This window comes from Anser brachyrhynchus (genome assembly GCF_964034855.1).
Source record: "Anser brachyrhynchus genome assembly, chromosome: 5".
NCBI classification, from domain to species: domain Eukaryota; kingdom Metazoa; phylum Chordata; class Aves; order Anseriformes; family Anatidae; genus Anser; species Anser brachyrhynchus.
The window spans coordinates 15,944,740-15,967,491 of record NC_137699.1 but is presented as its reverse complement, the minus strand read 5'-3'; the positions used below and the strand labels follow the sequence as shown (position 1 = coordinate 15,967,491).

The 22,752-nt window shown below is 36.4% G+C and overlaps 1 protein-coding gene across 8 annotated transcripts in view; it reads right to left on the bottom strand.

Moving 5' to 3' along the window:
• The window catches only part of LOC308196094 (uncharacterized protein), a 596,499-nt gene that overhangs the window by 321,678 nt on the left and 252,069 nt on the right, over positions 1-22,752 (bottom strand). For 2 of the 8 annotated variants that reach the window (XM_080594628.1, XM_080594629.1), the window contains exon 5: positions 7,140-7,221. The exons of the other annotated variants lie outside the window; for them this stretch is intronic. In XM_080594628.1, the coding sequence (XP_080450754.1) occupies positions 7,140-7,221 (82 nt within the window). The remainder of the gene's footprint in view (positions 1-7,139; positions 7,222-22,752) is intronic. 8 annotated transcript variants of the gene reach the window in all.

The following is a 22,752-nucleotide window of genomic DNA, read 5'->3' as shown; positions in this document are numbered from 1 at the left end:
TTCATCCCTGGCATGCACAGCATCTAATATGACAGGGGAACTGCATTTCCAGGGAGTTTCTGCTTCATTTTTCTGACTTCTTTACTTCTGGTGAGGAATCACAAGAATGTTCTCAAGCCATTGGATCTGCAGAGCCCCAGACTCACAGAGCTCACCTTTGAACTTGCCTGACTCCACCACTGCTTTGCACACAGGAGAGCCAGTGAGGGGCCTCTGCCCTGCCTTGCACCTTCTCTTTCTCTTCCCCTTCCCCTTCCTTTTCCTGTATGGCAGTAAATAAAGCTGTGGATGTGTTCCCACCTCAGGGAGAGACTTAATTTCCTGCAGAGATCTCAGCTAAGACCTATTACTCTGAGATTTGCACGGGGAGGCAGTATGTAACTGGATGTGTTTTCATTTTTATAAATGAGGAGGTGCTTGCTGCAAATGGGATTGGAGAGGCACTGTGTTGGCCTGGGTCACCATATAAAGAGGGAAGAAAAGGAGGCTGTTTCAGAAGTTTTTTACCTCTTTCTTTTTAAGTAGGTGTGCTAAGCTTTCCAAGAGGATTAATCAATCCTAACAAAATGTGAACAAAAGCAGGGTATGTACACAGTATCAGAAGGAAATGGAGTCTAGTGTGTTTACCACAACACAATTTATACACTTAATAAAGCCATATATTTCTGTTTGGAGAAACAAGGAGAAAAGCACTTGGAGTAGAGACATGTGTTTGGCTTTATTAGATTGCAAATATTCAGGGCACTAGCTCGCACTTACAGACACAAGTTTGTACATCCTGCTTTGAGCTACAAAATTGTGCAGCATCATATTTTATTGCCAGAGACAATGGCAAACATTAAAGCGCTTGACAGCTTTCATCCTAGTCATGGTGTCTGATTTAACTTTGAAAAAATATATCTGTCCAGTGGAGATGAAAATTGTTGTTTTATTAAACCTGTAATTTGATGATGCTTACAATTCAACCTCTACTGGTTATAAATAAGATATTAAATGGTCAAGTAACTACATGCAGAAACTACATAATATTGATGCCCTGTAATTTTAATGTCCTGCCATTGTTCCTTCAATAAAAACTTTAAAAAATGTTCTGTTTTCAAAATAGAGCTGCATTAACACAGTTTATTCTGTTTCAATAGCACATTACAATCTGATATTTCAAAATTGTATGGGAAATTTTAGAAGATACTAAACCTAGTTAGGTACCTTGAAAGGTGCTAGGCCAATTTTTGTCTCAGCATAAGTCAGTTCAACTCTAAATAGTAAAACACTGCTGATAAAAAGGGGCAAAAGTATTTCACATTGGTAGAATTGTTCTGTCTCCTAAAAGAATATTTCCACAGGAAGGCATCATATCTCAGTTATCATGGCGGAAAAAAAGAAGACATCCTTTCATGAAAGTGCTAAACACAAACAAATGAACAACAATAACAAACAAAAAAAAATCAACAAAAAGAGGAGAAAAAGAGAGAAAGAGGCAACGTGAGCTCCAAGGATTCTTTGCAGTCCTTACAGCCAGAAATGCTGTCTGAGTACCTCGCCATTGCTGTGCAGATCTCTGGGTCTGACAAGGAATGAATGACGGCTTTGAATGCTAGCCAGTTTGTGTTTCAGTCTATGTAGTCCAGTTTAGCTTCTTCAGTAATGGCAACTAGGGATAAGAAACTGTGCAGCTTAGCTTCTGTGAAGCTACAACAAGCTGCAACAATACTGAAAAAGGAGAGAGGGATGGAGGTCGTCATTCATAATTATTCATAATGTCATTTATGTGACTGGCTACTTGTGGTGCAATTGCCTAAAGTAACTAGGAAAGAAAACCTAACATTCACTTTTGCTAAAGAAAATGTACAGCATTTAAGAGGCTTTCAGTTACGGTTAATTGTTAATGGTTAACCGGCTACACCCCTTAACTCTGAAAAGAAACACTACTGAAAAGAAAATACAATAAATACCTCATAAAGAGCCTTGAAAGAAGATGTGAATACTGTTTTGGAAGGGAAAAAAGAACAAGCTGTCCCTTACTAGTGCTCCTGATGTGCCAGTGTCAGGGGCTGTACACTGAAGAGTGCATGTATCCTGCTGGAAACTTCTAATTTTCACAGTAGCTGGGACCTCTAAGTAAACATGGGCACCTCTTCTAGTCTTTGTCCCCATGTAGTAATCTACATGAAAAGTTGTGAACTATCTTCAATTCACAAGACTGTTTGCCCTATTATCCCACAAGTGAAGAGGTCACTGCATTTCCTTGTGAAGAGACACCTGAATTTTTTTTTTTTTCAAAAAAAAACCAAAACAAGGTATGAAATGTAATAGTGAAGGAGAAAGTTTAGGTAGGTGTTAAGGTAGAGTATTGAGCATTTTTATCTACTTCCAGAATAAATACAGGTGCCGTTCTCTAAGTGCCTGCTTTACTGTTGTTGAATGGCTCGTGAGATAGAGTGCAGATTGCTTTGAATCAAAACTGCATGAAACCAGAACACAGGATGAGGGGCACAAGAAAGCAGGATGCTGAGCTGCTTGGAAGTCTTTCATGTGGCAGTCTGCAGTTGCTGAAGCCACCACAGGTGGGACCCTCTGCAGAGCCATATGTTTCCTGTAGGAGAACACCTTTCACAGCTGGACCCTTCCAGTCTGTTCAGATAATAATTATGTGCTGGGGTAGGGACGTGTGCTGATGACACTGCTGAAAAGGGGTTGGCTGCAGGGGAGAAGACAAAATGGGTCTTTGGCTGTGATAAGTTGACAAACACATTTTCATGTGAACAGCAATGACAAAGTGTTCAGTTTTGTTGTACCCTTTCACTAGAGATGCTGTGTGTAATGCAATGCACTGAATTACACTGGCCAAGACATTGCTTAATGAAGCCAAGAGAATGGCAGTTTTGAAACACGGACTCTGAAACTATATGCAAAGCGAAAGCAGAGATTTCTGCTCGTCTGGAGACCACATCATTTAACTGTAGAGCTCATATAGTTTAATTGCTGTGCAGCTAAGTAATACAACTTACTGAATCTTTAAAGTGCCACAAATGGAGGACCATTTCTAGAATAGGTATGCATGCACAATATGGAACAGAGTACTGCAAAGCTAAGAGGAACCACTGTGACATATGGCTTTATGGGGCCATCCAGAATCACTGGAAACATTTCCATTTATTCCATTAAACGCTGAATTTAAGCAGAGCTCACATACAAGTTGTCTGCCGAGTTACTGTGCCTAGATATTTTTTAACTCTTGATATCTGGCAGTACCAAAGAAATTTAAGAGATTAGGAAATTATGATGATAGCCAGGGAAGCATTTATTTTGCAAAAATATTCTCTAGGAACCACATACATTCAAACCTTCACAAAAAGAAAAAAAAAAAAAAAAAGAATTAAATGGTAGATATATCACCAGAATTGAAAGAAACAGATCTTCAGAACAGAAACTTTAGGTGTGTATTTTCCAATCTGAAATTTTGGAATTATCTATTTATTAATTTCAACAATTATTTGATCAACAGGTACCCTATTTACAAGTCAAATGATTTTTCTAGTTGTGGTATCCACAAACTCACTATGGGGTCTGGAAGTCAGTGTGCTGATAGAAATGTTTTTATAACTGCAGCTATGTCCTATGCAAAGAGAGTATAGATATTACTAGCAGTCAAAAGTGTGTTTAATCTTAAATGGGCACTTACTTGAATTTCTGTAACATACTAAAAGTTCTAGCTAACACTGATTAGTCAGAAAATTTTCCACAACCTACAAATCTGTCCACGTGGATTTTATTTTTAACTCCTGTTGCTGGGACCATGCTCCTGGTTAGATGCTCAGATCAGCTCTTCTAACCTCTGAAATACTTTGAATTCAGGCTTGTTTCTCTGCTTAACATCAGGTAATACGCTTCAAATGAAAAATATTCTATATAAGGAAAAAAATAAATCATAGAAAGGAAAAAATAATTCATACAAAGATGGAAAATAACACCTGTAGCTATTCTATGAAGTTAAACAAACACTTCTGTATGTCTAGCAAAAATGATATTTGCTGAATAAGAATAGAGAAGCTTAAAGTTAAAGCTTAAAAGGAAGCTTCATCCTTTTTTTTTTCCCTTTTTCTTTTTTTCTAGCTAATGAAATTTTAATATAGTGACGAGGGTTTTAGGCAAACTAATAGGGCAGCTTATGAAAGATGAGAGAGCAATAAAGAGTCAATTTACTAAATAGTCTTGTGTTACAGTTGGAAACTTATCTCACTTCGATTTGAAGAAAATTTCTACCTGCTATATATATTTCATGTAGTTAATAAACTTGCAAGATAGCTTCTTTCACAAGGCAGAAAAAAAAAAAGTATTGGCTTCCTCAGTGCATATTTGGCTATTCAAGAAGAACTCTAGAAAATCTGACCTTTTTTCATCTTTGTAATTATAACTTTCCTTGTAGAACTCTTATGCCCCAAAAGAACAATCAGACCACCTGTTTGCAAAATGTTTATCATCTCTAGAAAAGACATTACGCTGCTATTCCTACTCCAACTGTCAGGTCAGAGAGGGTTTATTGATCCTGATAGTGTAGGTGAGGTCAATGAACACTGAAATATTTTAGGTGGGGAACATCTTGCCTCAGAAAATTCTTGCTATTTACCATGATTAAAACACATTATTACAAGCAAAATATTTAAGCTATAAGTCAACGAATGTATCTGTTACACATAAACAGTGTTTTCAATTTCTCCTTGCCTTCCTAACTAAAAACCTTCTTTTCCTTTAAAGGTACCCTGAAGCATGCATTTAGATTAGTTTTAATAACAAGATCATTAATCAGGTATCAGGGTTTCAAGACACTTTGTTGATCAGCAATTCTTTAAACAAATTAGGAAGTCTGTAAAGAAGACGCTGAACTGAATATAAAGCGTCCTATGCAATAGCTTGTTGGCTTGGTCAGTTTCATAGACAATATGATGATGTAGCAATATTTTCAACACTTTGAACAACAAAAACACATTAATTTTGATTGCGTTTTTCTGGTCAGTGGATAGCTTGGTATGGGGATAACACACCCAGGCAAATCTCCAAGTGAGTGCACTGAGTACTGTGTACAAAGTAAACATTAGTGTAGTAGCTCTCCTCTAACTAAATTGTGGGTATAGGAGGAAGCAGAAGGAGAGAAGGGAATCAAAGAGGAAATAAGGAAGTAATAAGAAGAAAATAAAGAAGTTCTGAATAATGAGCCTCAGTTATCATTCATTTCATCAGTCTTATGGTAGAAAAATACAAGCAAAATGTAATTGGTTAGTCTTGGTAAAAGATTTCCAAAAATGAGGGTTTGAGGTTTGAAAGTTTCTTCTTGGATCAAAGGTTGTATTGAAGGATTAAGGGTTCTTTTTGCTACTAAATAAACATATTTATTGTATTTTCTAGAGTTAATATTACAAAATTTCAATTCATGCAAGCACCTCTGAAAAAAAGAATTAAGAATGAAGTAGCAAGCTGTTTCTGTCAGTACCCCAAAAGTCTTCATTTTTCACTTGGGGAAGCAGATTAGCTCTGTCACTATGAACAGGCATTAAATCCTGTATCCCTGAACTGACGCTAATCATTTTCTAGGTCTTTAGAATCAGATTATTATTATTATTATTATTATTATTATTATTATTATTATTATTATTATTATTGTTCTGAAGAAGGAAGAAACAAAACAGAATCCAGACTTGAGATGAATTACACATGGAGAAAAATTATGGGAATATTTTATGCTATTAATGCAACACAAATATTATCTTATTCATTTAGCCATCAATTTTGCCTTTAATCCCACTCTGCATTTCTCACAGGAAAGTAGGACATCTGTTATGACTCTGCTGGCTGCTTTGATTTCCCATTATTTGGAATCTGATAAGTCATCAGACAGGTTTGTTTTCCCACTTGTTTTGGCTTTCTGATCACAGAATACCATATTGAAATGTGTCATTTACCACAGGTGTTACAGAACCCCCAAATTAAGAGAGATTAAACTCTTGCAGGCAAATCTGGGATTACCCTTCCTCCAGAAAATGATTCTGAGGATTATAGAATTTTATTCCAAAGTCAATCATAAAACCAGCTTTCTGAAGTTATTCAGCACATCTTGAGTGAAGCTTTCCAACAGTAGAGTAGAAATGCTTTAGATGAAAAAGTGTTGATTGCTTATGTTTCTAAAGAAGATGTATGGCTTGGAATTCCTACTTATGCATGTGTTTGTAGATCTCAAGAAAATGAATATCACTTAACACAATTTTTGGCAGGGTAAGAATAGAAAAGATTCAGGATAAAAATTAATGGTCTTACAATAAAACATTGTGTCAGAGACAGGGTTTAAATCCACCTGTCCTGAATCCTGAACACAGGTAAATGTGTCTGGATTAAATGGAATGAAAGATACACTAGCCATCTCATTAATTTTCTAAGCACTGGATTCCGCACTGAAACTGCTCTAATCACAAGATCAAAGCACAAGTGATAAATGCAATATTCAAACAGTATAGATAATATTAAGCATTATTTTCCAAATAGGAATATATTAGTTTCAATCATTCTATGCAATAGAACAGGAGGAAGGCAATGTAGCATTTAAATCCTTAAAAATATAGTCCTGCTGGCTCCAGGTTTCGTAAAATATGAATAGTTTGCTGATAGTTAATGAAGGAAAAAAAAAGACCCTAACCTTCTAAGACGATTTTTCAAAACGTTGCATAATATTCATTATAGTATATTAATATTGTGGCCTATGGCTTTTTTTTTTCTTTTAACTCTCAATCATCAGGGATAGCCCTTCTCCAATTATCTTTGTCTCATTCATCCCCAAAAGGCTGACTGAAATAACTACATGGGTTGGACAATAGAAGTCAGAATGCAGAATCTAATCATGCTTCCTAAATAACGTATGCACATCATTACATTACTGCAGTAGGTTTCTCACAATAGAGCTTTGCTACTATGTGAGGGAGAAGACACGTACATTGTCATTAGAAGTAAATGTTAGGGTTCCCAGAAGAACTTCATTACCATTCTTAACCAGATGTGACAATCACCATTTACAGCACTCATCAGCAGAACAATTAACAGCATTTGATAATCAGCTGATCTGGCAGGAAAAAAAAAAAAAATTATATTGATACCTGACTAGGAGCCTTGATGCATGTTTTTTTCTGCATGGGGAAGTGCACTAACAGATACGCTAGGCGGGCTGCCCAATGCAACCTGTAAAAGATGAGAATGACTGTAATATTTGCTCCTAATGACAATCATTAGTCCTGAAGAGACATGAGAATTTCAGTGTTATTGTCAATGTAATTAATGTATCAATTCTTAACGCTTCAACTACAAACAGGCAAAGTCTCACATTGATGAGAGTGAGGATCATACATGAAGAAAAAATGGGGCTGGAAAAGATAAGATTTACAGGCATTATATCCATTAGCAATATAATAATTTATTCATAGAAATCTTCCTGCAACACAAATGAGTGAGCAAGGCCCTCAGGTACTCCTTCTCCTCAGTATCCTTCCTTTCTGAGAGATGTACACAAGGGGTATCATATGCACATTTCTCCTTCATGACAAAGGCCCTTGCGTGCAATAAGAAAACTGCCTTTGGTAGCAATGGTGACGGCATACAAGAAGAGATATGATTATCTCCCTTTAGCAAGTCTTTTCACTTCAAGACAGGACTATGCCATTTTTACTGGCCTGATCTTTCATTAAATGCAACATGTCTTTACGTGAAGATTTACAGAAAACTACTCCAGTTGTCTGAGTACAACTTTGTGTTGTACTCCAAGTTACTCAAAGATCCACTCTAAATTTATATATTTTTTTCTAAATTTACAGTTAACTGCTGATTTATTAATTGATGAAAATTGTAGCAGTTTGAGGTCTGTTATAAAACAAACAAAACACAAAACACAAAACACTGACTAGTATTAATTTTCTACAGTATTTCCATATAGAAAATAGTCTCCATACACTGCCATTCTAGAGTAGGAATAGAATACCATAAAAGGTATTTTAATTCATACTATTAAAATTAATGGATTTGTAACTGCTTGTTAAAGGAGCGTGCTTGTTTTTATATATAAATGCGTGTATAATATCATATGTGTGATAATATCATATATTTAATCATGCGTACTCAGAAAGAGCATCATTCTGACTATGGCTTTATAAAACTGAAATAAAGCTAACATGGATGGAAATTAAAGCTGACTGACACCATTTTTATTGTCCAAGAGTTTTGAAATGTTGACAGTAAATAAGATGCAGCAATATGAAAACTTGCCATTTCATGACTTCATGAATAAATTATGAAGTTGGTTTACAACTAAGAACATTTGAAAGTAAGTACATTTTCAGATTATTTCAGTTTCCTTTGAGCTTCTGAATATTTGGGTATAACTTTTGAAATGCCTTAAACTTCTGTCCATAATTATAAGGTTAGAAATTTGCAGAAAATGTAAAAAAAGTCTTTTGAACAATCACTTGCTACTAGGAGCAATGGCTTTGAGGAAAACAACAAATCTAGGCATACAGAAAGTTGTTACCAGATAAAAAACGGAAATAGCATTCCATGTTAATCAGTAATAGGTATGACTAGTAAAAGTTTATTAAAAATACCCAGAACAAAATATACTGGCCAATGTCAGAGGAAGTACAGTTACTCACAAACCTTTATAACAATAACTTTATAATGATGTATAAACCTTGAAGAAACTTGAAAATAAATAAAAAGGGATTGAGATCTCTGCCTTTGCTCCAGGATGTAGAAACTCCTTGAAGACTGCAGGGAGTAGGGGCCCAGTAGCTAAAGATTCTCTGCCTGTCTCCATTTTTACCTTATGCTTGGTTGTGTCACTGTCATGGTAGAAGGCCCAAGGAGCCCAGGGGAAGATAAATGGCTGTGCCATCCACTGACTGGCTACAACATTCATATCTTCCTCTACGAGTATGCCACCGCTGGATATGAAGTCAGGTTAACAGAATGATAAATGGAAAATACTTAAATTCAAGATGAGCAAATTTTCATCTTTTATTTGTTGGGGTCAAATTATTTGTGTCTCTGGTTTTGAACCCGAGGAACACTTCGATTCAGATTTCATGATCAAACCTTGTGTAAGGGCCTACAGATTTCCTGTTTTTCCTTTTAGCCAGTCTGCCAAATTACTTGTATTAAAATTGTTTCTTATTGTCATTTTTGGATTTATATTTGGAGCTCATGAGATGAGAATTTCTCATTTAGTTATGATGAAGTGTGAGGTGTTTAGCCATGGACATTGATGTTACCATTAGGTCTGGCAAGAGAAGAAGAGCTTATTAAGTGATAAGAGTGTGTTTAGAATTCAAGGCATGATAATAAGCATCAATGTGAAAGACGCATAGTGCAAGTAGGTGACAATATAACATGAATTTAGCAAGTCACTGTGGTTTCTAAAGTTTGCTCAGGCATGACAGGACTCATTTGAACATTTTAGTTAAAATTACAGCACATATTTAATATGAGAAAGCTATATTGCATCTTGTGTGTGTTACACCAAACGCAATATAATTCACATTGGAACTAAATTGTAATATTTTTTTTTGCTGCCTCAGCAAATGTCTGTTTGTATCTACAGCTTTGTCAAAAGGCAATAAAGCAAAAAGCTTATTCATCTCACTAAGGGGATATAGGTTCTATTTACCTAAAATGAAATTCTAAGACATGCTGCTTCTGTTTTTGTATGAACAGTTTATTGCTGTCATTTACAAGGAGTGTATCTTCACCCTCAGTAAAACTGCCTTCCAGATGAAAAAATATGATGTTTACTTAGTGATAAACAATTTTCAGATGAGAGGGGATATTAGTCTTGAGATGAGTCGTGTGAATTTTGAAAATTAAAAGTACTAGCAGCATGTATATATTAGAGATGTATTTAATAAAACAAGTATTCAAAGTCTGTGGGAATACAAACATTTCCTACAGTGCAACAATCACACTTCTCAGAACTGGCTTTTCAATTTAAAAAGGAGAAAACATTTTATATTGAATACCAGTCACCTTAAATCTCCACATAAACCTCAAGAGGATTCTTATTCACACTTGTTTAAAGGTATTAAGGAAGAGTTCATGGGAACAGACTCATGTGATGAAGTGGGAAATACTAGGATGAGAATACGTTGACTACATGTATGCACTGCAACAGAAAGGTTGGTGACAGTGGACTGGCTATAGTGTTAAGCTGAAAGCGTTAGATGAAACCACAAAGCAGAAAATTTGTAAATGTTCTGGATATATTTAAAGCAAGAAAACTGAGGAATCAGCACTGGTAGATAGGGTTAGCAATGAATCCCGTGGCTACGATGTAAACAGGGCAACTGCATTTTTGGCCAGAGAGAGAAGTTAGATGGACTGAGAAAGCTAGTAAGGAAAATTAAAATCTAAGAACAAGCACATAGATTTTAGTTGCTTTTAATTTTTGCTATCCGTGCTTCACGACTCAGAGAAAAGAAATAAAACTTCTCTGTTTTGAAGATTCTGTTCTTGAATCACTTTAATCAACACAGGTCTCAGCAAAGGAAGGCTTGATAGAACCCAGTAGTGCGGGGCCTGTCTCCTTAGTACAATTTGGAAATAGCAAGAGCCTTAAGTGAAAAACATGCCTCTGAGGGAAACAGCTCCCAGTCAAGTCCAGAGGGTTATGTAAGGAGGGTTGTAAGGAACAGGTCATTCGAGAACTGTGACAACAGCTGTAATGTGCAGCTTGGTCCAGTATCTGAAATCTTTGTTACTGTGTATTGTACCTAACAGCCTCTTGATTTCAGCCTCTTCGATATTCTCGCTGTCGTCTATTTGTCTCAAAACATGAGTTTCAAGACATGAATACCATGTGCAACTCAGACATGGGAGAAAGCGCTTCACGCCCTGAGATCATGCAAGTCTGATTTCTCCATTGCAGTATCCACCAGGTCTGGTGGAAAGGGTAGCAAAAGTCACCAAAGAAGGACCTCCGTCTAATCTGACCCCTTCCCTTATCCATGAATCAGAAATCCATCTGCCACATGACAAAAATCCAGGTGTTTCCTGTTTTCATATGGGTGCATATCTGCTAATATTATGGAGGATGCCTATATCTAGGTGTTGTGGTTTAACCCGGCTGGCAGCTAAACACCACACAGCCGTTCGCTCACCCTCCCCCCTCCCTCTCTGGGATGGGGGAGAGAAACGGGAAAGTGAAGCCTGTGAGTTGAGATAAAGACAGTTTATTAAGACAGGAAAATAATAATAACAATAATAATAATAATAGTGATAATGGTAATAGTATTAACAATAATAATGTGTAAGAAAACAAGTGATGCACAATGCAATTGCTCACCACCCGCTGACCGATGCCCAGCCTATCCCCGAGCAGCCGGCCCCCCCACCCCGGCCAGCCACCCCTATATATTGTTTAGCGTGACGTCAGATGGTATGGAATACCCCTTTGGCCAGTTTGGGGCAGCTGTCCTGGGTCTGTCCCCTCCCAGCTCCTGCTGCACCCCCAGCCTGCTCGCTGGCAGGACAGAGTGAGAAGCCGAAAAGTCCTTGGCCTGGTGTAAGCACTGCTCTGCAACAATTAAAACATCAGCATGTTATCAGCGCTCTTCTCATCCTAATCCAAAACATAGCACCCTACCAGCTACTATGAGCTACTTAACTCTGTCCTAACTGGAACCAGGACACTAGGTCAGGGCGTAGACATTGTGATGTACCATGTAGGCAGTGCCACATTACAGAGCACTGAAAATGTTCTTATCCTATCACTCAGTGAAAATCAAATTCCTGGAAATGGAACAGTGTGCTCCTATTCTCTTGCAATTTCATAAGACAGTGAAAAAGGAGTTAAAGACCATAGTAATTCTTATACAGATTTTATGTAAGTAGAAGTATTCAGTACATTTCAGCTGATATATTCATTCATTGGTTTAAAATCGCAATCTTCCTCTTGCAAAAGAGGTTGGCCTTCCTCAGCCTAAGATTAACTAATATGTATCTATTTTTCAAAATAGAATAAAAGATTTCTTCAGTTATAAGAGTTGTTTCTTTTTATTTATTTATTTTTTCCTGCCATAGGTGTGCTACACAATGGCTACAGGTGGACAAGCATTAATAGTAGTTAAGATCCCTGATCACTGTAGTATTAGTGGTGTTATAGGGGTATTCAATTCCTGACAGATTAAATAAAATAAGGTAATAAAGCAATACATGTTACATATCAGATGAGAAACCTCTTGTTATTGGTTTTTCTGGCTAGAGTCTGCGTTACAAGCCAAGAATAATTCCTATAAATGTAGAGAGGTTTTTCAGTCTGCAGGTGTTACCTCCATTATGCTCAGATTCTCTTTTCATTGGGTTTTTGCTTCCAAACTAAAATATTATTAACATTCAATTAACTATATTTAAACAGTTTAGTCACAGATACTCTCTCTTCTGTTTGCCATAATATAACTTGTACCTTTATTTTACATTGTGTCACACCTTTGTATTTTTTGCATTCTTTTGGCAATACTCAAAGGTTTGACTGAATTTACATCTCTGTATTGCTATCAAAGAGGTAAGAAAGAATGTGTTATATGACTTGCTCAATTTAACCAAAACAGATTCTAAATACATAAATGTCCGTATTTGTTTGTATATAATAAAAAATAAATTATTTGCATTTACATTTCTGTTTGCTTGTTTATGGTACCTTCAAGGACATTTCCAGTGGAGTGCAATCTCCAACGTAGTGGAAAATGAGCTCTGAAATTTCTGATCTTCATCCTTTATTACTCACCCACTGACGAGACATCAAATAAATTGACAAACTGTTATACAAACGGGCAAATCCTTCCACAATTATTCTGTCTCTTCTGAAATTTTTGCCTGTTATTTCTTTATGCCCTGGTTGCATTGGATCATAGGGTTTATAAACATATGTATACTGAAGAAAGCTTCACAAGGAAATTATTTGTTAAAATGTTGTCTTCCCTAGAGTATATCTAATGTAAAATTTGTTTTCCTTACTTTCAGTTCTGATTTTGCTATAGTCTATCACACAGTGTCCTGCCTCCTTCTTTGCAGAGGGGAAGCGGTCTGGACCACCTTATTTTTACACCACTCATTCTGGCATTTCTGGAAACAGAGACTTTTCAACTAAGCTCAAGATTGTCCAGTCATCAACGTTCGAAAAAACTGACTAAAAACTACTAAATATTGATTATAGTTAAATTTGGCCACCGTACTACTAGTGTTGACACACAAAAATGGACCTTCAAGTTGAAGTGATGGATCCTGTGTTGTACCTGCAAGCCTGACTTTTGTGGAAGAAAATAGTCCAATGTTTTAAGTGCAAAACAAATACATGAGATAAATCACTTGGGGACAATGCAAGTAGCATCTGTAATGTCATTTTAATTCCTTTTTATATTAACACAATTGAATAATCATACAAACATAAATTTTATAAATGCACAAAATGAAGTCTTTAAGGAGATAGAAATCATCTGCCACCTGCTACTGTGTAGACCAAACCCAGGTGCTATGATCAGCTGGGTTAGGTGCCAGAAAAGCTAGCAGACATTTTCTTTAAGGAAGAGAGCAAGAATTTCACTGGAGTTTGGATCGAGGGCTGAAAATCCATCTGTGTTTGCCAAGCCTAAAGCCATAGACGAGAGCATGATCAGGGGCAGACAGAAGTCATGAATGGTGGATCAAGGCTGGGTGAGCTGATCTGTAATCAGCAAGGCAGGATCAAGAGCCAGGATTGAGATCTAGGAGCAAGACAGCCTCAAAGGAAAAACTGCAGCTTGAGGCAGTTTAGAGGGAAAGTTTTTCCAGCTGATGCTTAAAATATCTGCACTAGGTGGGAAAGGATAGGTCTGTGCAAGCAGCAGCCACTGATGGGCTGTCTGAAAAATGACTCTTCCCCCTTCTGTTTGACGGATGACTCAGGATAAATCCACTGCTTATTATTTGTTGCTAAGTATTTGTAATATGGGTGTCATAAACTGATATGAAGTAGATGGCAAAATCATATTTTTTGCACTGAACAACCTTTCTTCATAACTTCTCATTAAGGAACTAGGCCATTAAAAATGTTACAGAAAAATGTCCTCTGCTGATTTTTTTTATTTTTCCCATACAAAACAGGCAGAAGAAAAAATCTTACTCTAACACTCAGCCACGTCACTTTTAAAAGCTTACTTGCTTTTAGTTACACATCAGTGCTAATGCTTTATAAGTTTAATGTGTGAAATAGCTTTGTAATAAATCAGTGCCTCCATTTTGTCTTTTACTTCATTTAAACTTTTTCTTCAAGAGCTCTGTTTGTAAATAATGATAGCATATTTGTGCCAAATTTTTTTCAATACTTTCATATCTCTGGAATAAATTATGGAACATTATGCTAGACAGGGAGCGAAGAAAAAATAGGCTTGATATAAATTTATTTCAGTCTTACGGTGTGTGTAGTGCAGGGGGTAAAACATATTTGTAGCTGGTGGTAAATTCCTGATATATGGAGCCTGGTGCAAGCAGCAGTTTGGCTGTAGGAGATGCACATGTTCTGGTGTTTCAGCCTCTTACCTCTATGCATGTGAGAATGAGCTAACATCGGCCCCTCTTCTGCCCAAATCAGACACAAAATTGACTGAGAGAAAAATTGCCTGTCATTAGTGAAAAAATATTTTTAGCTGAATATCAGATAAGAAGAGAGATGTGGTGATGTCTGACCATAAGCTTTAGGAATTTCTGATATTTGTATTGCAGCATACTGCTTGCTATTTGGTCCCCATAGATGCCTGTTATAGCATATGCCTGGTATAGAACTAGAAAGCTTAAAGTATCTCTACATTTTATTTAGACTGACTAGTGAGTAAGAATATGAGTCAATACTTCACTGACACAAGTTACATCTTTTCTGTTTAGCATGCTTTGGAAGATGCCTAAGTGCAACATGTAGGTCTACCACAGACTTTTCCCGTGAGTGTTTGCACGGTGCATAGACTATCTCCTGCTTCTTTAAAGTGAAGGTATTATTTTATTACCTAGGAGAGCAATTGTAAACTGCTGCAAACACAAATTATTGTGAGGTACTGGGATACTAACCTGATGAAAACCAGTGAGTGTTCTGTCAAGGGGTAAGAAGTCTTAAAGCATATTAAAGTATTTGATGCTTTTGGAAGTTACTAGATAAATAGCCAAAACCATGCAAGGTCCTAAATTGATCTGAAGAATAAACACAGTGTGTCAATCAGACAAACACATTGTCATCATGTTGTCTGCTCTACATTTTAAAAGGGTACATCCTAGAAATGAAGAAAGGTTCTAGAGAAGGAGAAAATACAGCATATTTGTAATTCAGCAATTGTAATATTAGTAATTACGTCTCTTGAGAATTATTTTTCTTTCTTTGACTCTTAAAAAGCATTTTCAGTAATTTCCCCTAATGACGATGCCATGCTTTAAGAAGCAATTGAATGTTAATGCTATTATCGTATATATACAAGCAATATGAACACGGTTTTTGACATGTAGTGATGCAGCTGTATGATTTTGTAGCCATATATCCTTTTAATTTACAGCCTACATATCTTGGTTCTCTCACTTGGTCTGCTGTTACTGCAACAATCAGAAGGCCATAAGAAAAAATAAATTTTATTGTGGGTTTTCCAAAGTATGGGTGTTTGTCCCACTTTCCCAGTTGGACAAATTAAACCGTGTATTGTTAACAGTTTATTTTCTGTATTTGGAATTGGATATCCTATCTGTAGCTCACAAGCAAGGAAATAAAATGCCTGTTGAAACATACATGCTAATGTGACAGGGATTTGAACTGCAGAAGCCAAGATCGAAGAAGCAGTACAAAATATTCTTTCCTGGTTTTTTGTGTTTTTTTTTTTTTTTTAACTGTAAAAGATTATAAACTGATGACATTTTTATGTGTATATAATATAGCACCACTTACGAGAAGACAAAGACTGTCAGCACTAGATGTCAGATAATTGTAATATGTCTGTAGCTGGAAGCATTAATGACCATTTTTTTAGTTGCTTAGTGGACTTGAAAATAAATATAATCTTCCAGTACAACAATACAATCCACATTAGTAAGAAATGGCAGGTTTGTTTAGCACCTGTAGAAATCCCAAGCAATGCCTCAGGAAGTCACATTCAAGCCATTAAGCATACTGCAGTTTTCAGCACAAGTGTGGCATTTGATTTTAGCACTTAAGATGAATACTTAATCTCTGCTATCCATTTTGTGAATTCTGGGTATTTGGAAGGGAATTTGGCAAACATTGCTAGCAAGTAAACAAGTAGCTGGCATTTTCATACTACAACTTCTCAGGTAAAACGTGTTTGTCTGCAGTCTTGGCAGCATAAGGCTTCGCATCATTTCTGACACTGTCCTATTGCTGAAGAAGTCAAATACCTTGTGGTATTTCCTTTGATTTCTGTATGAAAACAGAGCTACATACACAGATTCTTCCCTCTGATCGAAAATTTTCCCTCTGATCCAAGATATTCTTAGAGACTGATCCAAAGCCAACTTAATTCAACAAAACCTTTCATCCACTCTGTTTCTTGGATCATGTGCTTAACTAGCGTAGTCTATGATTTTTTCCAGCTTTTTATCAATATTTATTATGATAACTTAGTTGCCCTTAGATTCATTGACTTCCAGCTCATACTTTATTTTATATCTGAATTAGACCCCTTGTGTTTTACAATGTAAAACTGAAGTATAAATTCTACTTCATGTTACCGCTAACAGCTACCAACACTTTTGTGTGTACTAAAATGCATTCCTCGCAGTGCTTGACTCCAGTAAATGACATATATATATAGGGAACAGGCTGTACACAAGTACTGGCTGACAAATAGGTTTCCAGTCTGGAACAGCTAAGGCAGTTTCCCAGAGGCTTATGTTTGCCACAGAGGAATGAGTAAGCAGCTGGGCCATCCAGGCAGTGGCCGTGCCACGACATGCAATGAATCAAGGGTGCTGACACATCGGGTGTGGGCAGCACATTTCCTTTGTGGACAGGGAAAGGGGAATTTGTGTTGTAATGCCAGGAGATTTATGTCACCAAGAGGTGAATTACAGTTTCATTTCTGTTATGAAACAACTGCCAAATGGGTTGGTAAAAAAAATATAGTAACCTAACAAAATTAAGAGTCTCTTTTCTCTGCAAAGTTTTATTAATATTTGAAAAATCAGCCAGCTGGGTGCATTCAGTGCAGGTAGAGAAGGTTATAAAAAAATGGAAAGAAACCTGCAGGCGCAAACAGACCCCACTATTTACTGCTAACTGTGACAGCCATTATTCTACAATCACAGGCATTTAAGATCTAGCATGCTATTCATTTAATATTTAAACTTCCAGACATTGGGTCGGGACAGAAAGAACCTGTAGAGTTGCAAAGGGAAGCCACAGGCACCAAAGTAGACCTCCAGCCAAACAAGACCTTTGCAAAACTACAGCAGTGTGCTGTGTAAATTATTCAAGGGCAGCAAATCACTAGCAAAATAAATAAATAAGTATCCATGCACCAGCATGTAGCATAGCACTATTACGAGTACAGTGAAGGAAAAATGTAGACCAGGACGAGTAAAAGGGAAGAGCAGAAGAGAAGGACTAATAGTTACGTGCAGCTGGAGCTTAAGTGGATGGATTACATAGCTACATTATATCTATTCTATATATATTTAAAATGTTCGGAGTCACAATCAGTGGGGGCTACAGTAGAAAGATCATTATATTATACAGATGAGAGCATCTGCCACCTGCCTCAAGCAGGGCCATTTGTTTGGTTGAAGAAATCTATGACCACAGGGAATTTTTCCCAGCAAATTTACTGAGGCTGCCACTTGTGTTACAGGAGTAAAACTGAGGATCAACTTATCACATGATAAAGATGGCTGCTGAAGGAATACGCCATAATAGCTTTGATATGAATTACCTGAACTACTGGCATAGGCTCTGAAGTGACAACAACTCTGGAAGCGATAATTGAATTGAATTTTGTAAGGATTCTACTGCTCCATTATGCATAATATATCAGCTTTCCCAAAATATTTCAGAAGTGATTCAGAGCTCTGCTTAATTACTTGCACTTCCTTCTAGGCCATCCAAAAATGTAATATTTGATCATTTTTTAATGGTACATGTTAGCGCAATCTACTCTTCAGCAATCCAGATATGGAAATTTATGTGTGTTGGTAAATTACATCAATTTATTTACCGTGGTTTAATTTCATTAACACACACGATAAGAGAGATTGAGCTCAACATCTCTCCTTTTATGTACAAATAACCCCCTGGGTGACATATCACATGAAACCCAATTACCACACATAATAAAATGACACCACAAATAAAAATGTATTTCCTAATTTGGTTATACTCAGAGAGGAACATTTAGTAAACACGCTTTTGGCACGGCATCAATAATCAGCACAACTTCTTTGGTTAGGGAATAATCTAAAGCATATGATCCCTGGTAGCAGCAGAAGAGGGTGAGGAGCCCATGCTGGTTTCTTGGCCCATTTGCTCCTTGCTTCTGGCCCACTGGTTGCAGTGGGTAAAGTGAGGGCTGCTGTGGAGCAGCTCCTCGGGGCACTCCTGTGACAGGTCTGGGCTCTACACCAGCTCTCCATAGGATAAATTTCCAGCGCTCCTCCAAAACTGCAGCCAACTGATTTGTGAACCCATCTGTTTGTGACATGCAGATGCAGGTTTGGCATCTGTAAAATAAATGTGCCTCCATTTATTAGTAGCACTTGTCATTTCTATTGTAAAGCAGGATAGGTTAGTGATTTCTTGTCTACAGACTAGGAACTGATTTAGGAAGAGCTACTCCCTGTTCCAATACATGCATTTTACAGCTGCTTTTTAGAGCCCCTTTAAAGGACCAACATTGGTATAAAATGGACATTTGAACTATGGAAGAACTGAACTTTGTATGGAGATGTACCCCAGCGTGACTGTTACAACTCAAGTAGCAGAGATGGTCAGAAAGCCTGGCTGGTGGGTATTCAGCAGCCCTGGCACAAGGCCTCACAGGGAGTCAGCATGGTTGGAATGCATTTTCTTATGGCTTTGAAATAATGCTCCTCTCTTTGCCATTTACTTCAGCTTCACCTGACATGCATTATCAATTTAGCTGTTTTGGTGTGTGAGACAGAACTGAGAAATGCAGTTAAATGAAAATTGTTTCAAAGGCTACTGCAAGCAGTCCAGTCTTTACAATCCCTGAAGCTCACCTTGTGATTCCTTACATAACCACCATGATATTTGTCCCAGCTGAATCAAGCTTAAACAGAAATGTACAACATAAAAGTAAGCAAGACAGAAAGCTTATATTTACTTTCTGTATTTTCAGTGCTCTCTCCTGATACTATAAGCAACATTTCCCTTCCATATTTGCTTCCAGAAACAAATATGTCATTTTACACTAATTAAAAATACAGGGCAAATGTATATATGCATATGTATATATGTGTATATATATATATTATACAAATATATATATATAGCTTGCATGGCAGTAATCTTGATCCTTCTCTGGAAGTTTTTGAACTGCATCTTGTCATTATTAGAAATACACAATTTCATATCTAAAGGAGTTAATGACAAGAGATCAGATACCATCAATTGTCCCCTAAGGTTTAACTGATATAATAGCCTTTGCTTGTTGTTCCAGTTGCTGTTTCAGAATGTCATGATTTCATAAACTTATATAGGATCCAAATAAATACATTCCCTTCTACATGAAAGCAGGACCATTTATCAACCCTGAGGATATTGTCAGGAGAAAATAAGGAAAGTCAAGTGCAGTAATGCTCTTGATATAGTGGCTGATGACACAACAAGATGTAAAACACAGCTAGGAAAAAAAACAGATACAACAAAGGGGTCGTTTTTCCTCAAGGCTTAGCCCCCTCAGGGATATGTGAAATAGCCCTTGAGACCTTTGGAAAGAAGAGAGCAAAATTACACACAAACTTAAATGAGATAGAGTTCCTTCATTATTTTCCCTGAAATCTTTTTGGGTATCAAACATTGGCACTGCAGGAAGTGTCAAGTACATATTGTGCAAGTAAAGCAATTATTTATAGAAGAGTTGGAACCAATACTAAAAGATTCTGAGTTTGGACTTGGTTCACAGAGAATTTGAAAGTTTGGGAACTTAACTGCAGCTTTTGGGCAAAATCAAGTGTGTATGCGCATACCACTAACTTGCCTTTGCAATGGGACAGAGACAGAATAAAGAAAATCTTGAGATTGTGGCTAACTCTTAGACCCAGAATAAGGGTACGGTCAGTGGTTTAATATGCTCTCTTTACTTGATAATGCCCTACCATGACTAGGGACTGCAAAGAAAAGTATGAAAGTAAGATGTGTTGAAGATAAGAAGTGTTGATGTAAGGAGTGACACAGGAAAACTGGATACAATTTACCATCTGTAGCATGGCATTTTTAGCAACAGTTTTTATTTTGGCTAGATTTATATTTTTGATTCTATATCCTAGCCAGAAAAAAGGTTTTCAAGTATTCTAAAAGAATTAATGATAAAAACATACTGCAAATATTTTATCCAGCAGCCAAAAGAGGCTTCAGGTGAATGTCCTTTAATAAAGAAAGTCTGAGAAATGTGTTTGTGCTGAAGCAAACTGCTTATTTGTTATTAAATTAAATAAATATAGCTCATGATATGCATCGGTATGTGCCTTATAAATATGTATCACCTAGATAAATTTACATTCTTTTCTTTAGTGTTTAAGCAATTCTGTCCTTGTTAATACAATCGCTATATTAATCTGACATGTACATAAGTTTACACAAACTTCCCCCTTAAAAGCAACAATTTACATTATTTTGCAAAGCACATTGGCTTGCAAATGTCAGTATGCAAAATATATAATGTGTCTGCCATGCAAAGAAAAGTAATCTGCTGCTCTATTTTATACACACATTTTTTTCCACTCAAAGATAAAAATAATGGATTTAGGTGAAATGAACAGTGTGTGAAAAAGTGACTCATGTTCAGCAGAACTAGTTTCAAATCAGGTAGTATTTTGCTGGCTGAAAGAGATGATTCTAGCACATAACAAAAAAGAACTGTAGTAGATCAACTGGTTCAACAGTAATTCAGAAAATTTGTGCCATTTTGCTGTTACAAAAAGAAAACCCATATCTTTCTTGACAGATTTGTCACCGTAATTAAATAGTTCTATCCTACAGAAGTATTTTCACAATCATCTTCTCTACCATTGCATCTTATAAAAATATTTTAATGTTTTCCATCATTATTATTGCTAATGAGTTTTCTATACTCTTCTAAGAGCTTGTTTTGACTTTCCAAAGCCAGGGTTTTTTTACTGCATCACTGAGAAGGCAGTTAACCCCCAATTTCCTGTAAGGCATCAGTAAGCCATACTGTGCAATTGGGAATCAAATAATTTTAGAACTCATGAATTCCGTACACTCCCAAATTCCATAAAAAAATAAACATATTGTTAAGAAATAATAATTGAATCTCTTCAGCAGAATATTTAAAAAGACTATATCTAACAATGTTCTGCTACAGCTAAAGTGATACTTTTGAATCTTCAGTACTTTAAAGGAGAACCTCGTGGCATTCTGCACCTTATTCCAAGCATAGCCCTGCCTAGACACATGATGATTCTCCATTTTCAAGAATCTATATTAATATATGGAGAATGAGAAAGAAGCATGCATTAAAGCAAAACCGATATTGAAACCTCTCGAAGTGTGTTAGAAAAAATATTGGGGTCATGGTGTTTGTTTTTCAACTGCTTTATATCATGGGTAATAAAATAAATAGGGAAAAACTACTTTCCTTACTCTTTTATTTCACAGAATTTGAATTCAGTAATACCTCTAGCTGATGACATTTAGGTACTGCCCATCAGAAGTACCTAAATCAGCTTTAAGTTGAGTGAAATAATAGACTTATCAACTTTCATTGTTATTTATTTTGTTACATCTCTTTAGCATTTTTTCTCCAAATAAGATTATATAGCAATTCTAAAGGAAGAAGAGGGATGATCAGGGTATCTCAACATTACTGTCAAAGTAGCTAGTGACAATTACTTAATGTATCTCATTATTTATTCTGGTTTAGTAATATATCAGCCACTTATTCTAATAGGTAAATGCACAGTGAAGTGAGTGGATTTGATTTATCCAATATGTTAAATGATGTTCAACATATATGTATGCATAACACATTAACTATAAGGTTATATTTGCAACAATGTAAAATACTATCACCTTATGCTAGAAAATATAGGGGAAATTGGTAAAGTTTACTTGAAATAAGAAATGTAACATAGATGTCCAATTTTTAACTAAACATCGGAACAATGTAATTTAAAAAGAATGCTAGTTCTCTAGACAGACAAAATCAATTCCCTAGGAAGACCATACTACTAAATTCCCCAGTCATTACCTTGGACTTGTCAAGAAATAAGCATGTGTGAGGGAAATGACTACAGAATAGAAGCAACTATGCTTAAATAACGTGAAATATATTCTATTCAAATAACAGTTTTCACTTCGTCCATCTAATGGACTCTCTTTTGAACAATCTAATGGACCATCTAATGATCCCTCTTTTCTATCTGTTGATTGGATTCAGGACACCAAATCCATGGATGTAAATGCCAATGATTTATTTGGGAGCACCATAAAACAGCTAATAGAAAATGGAA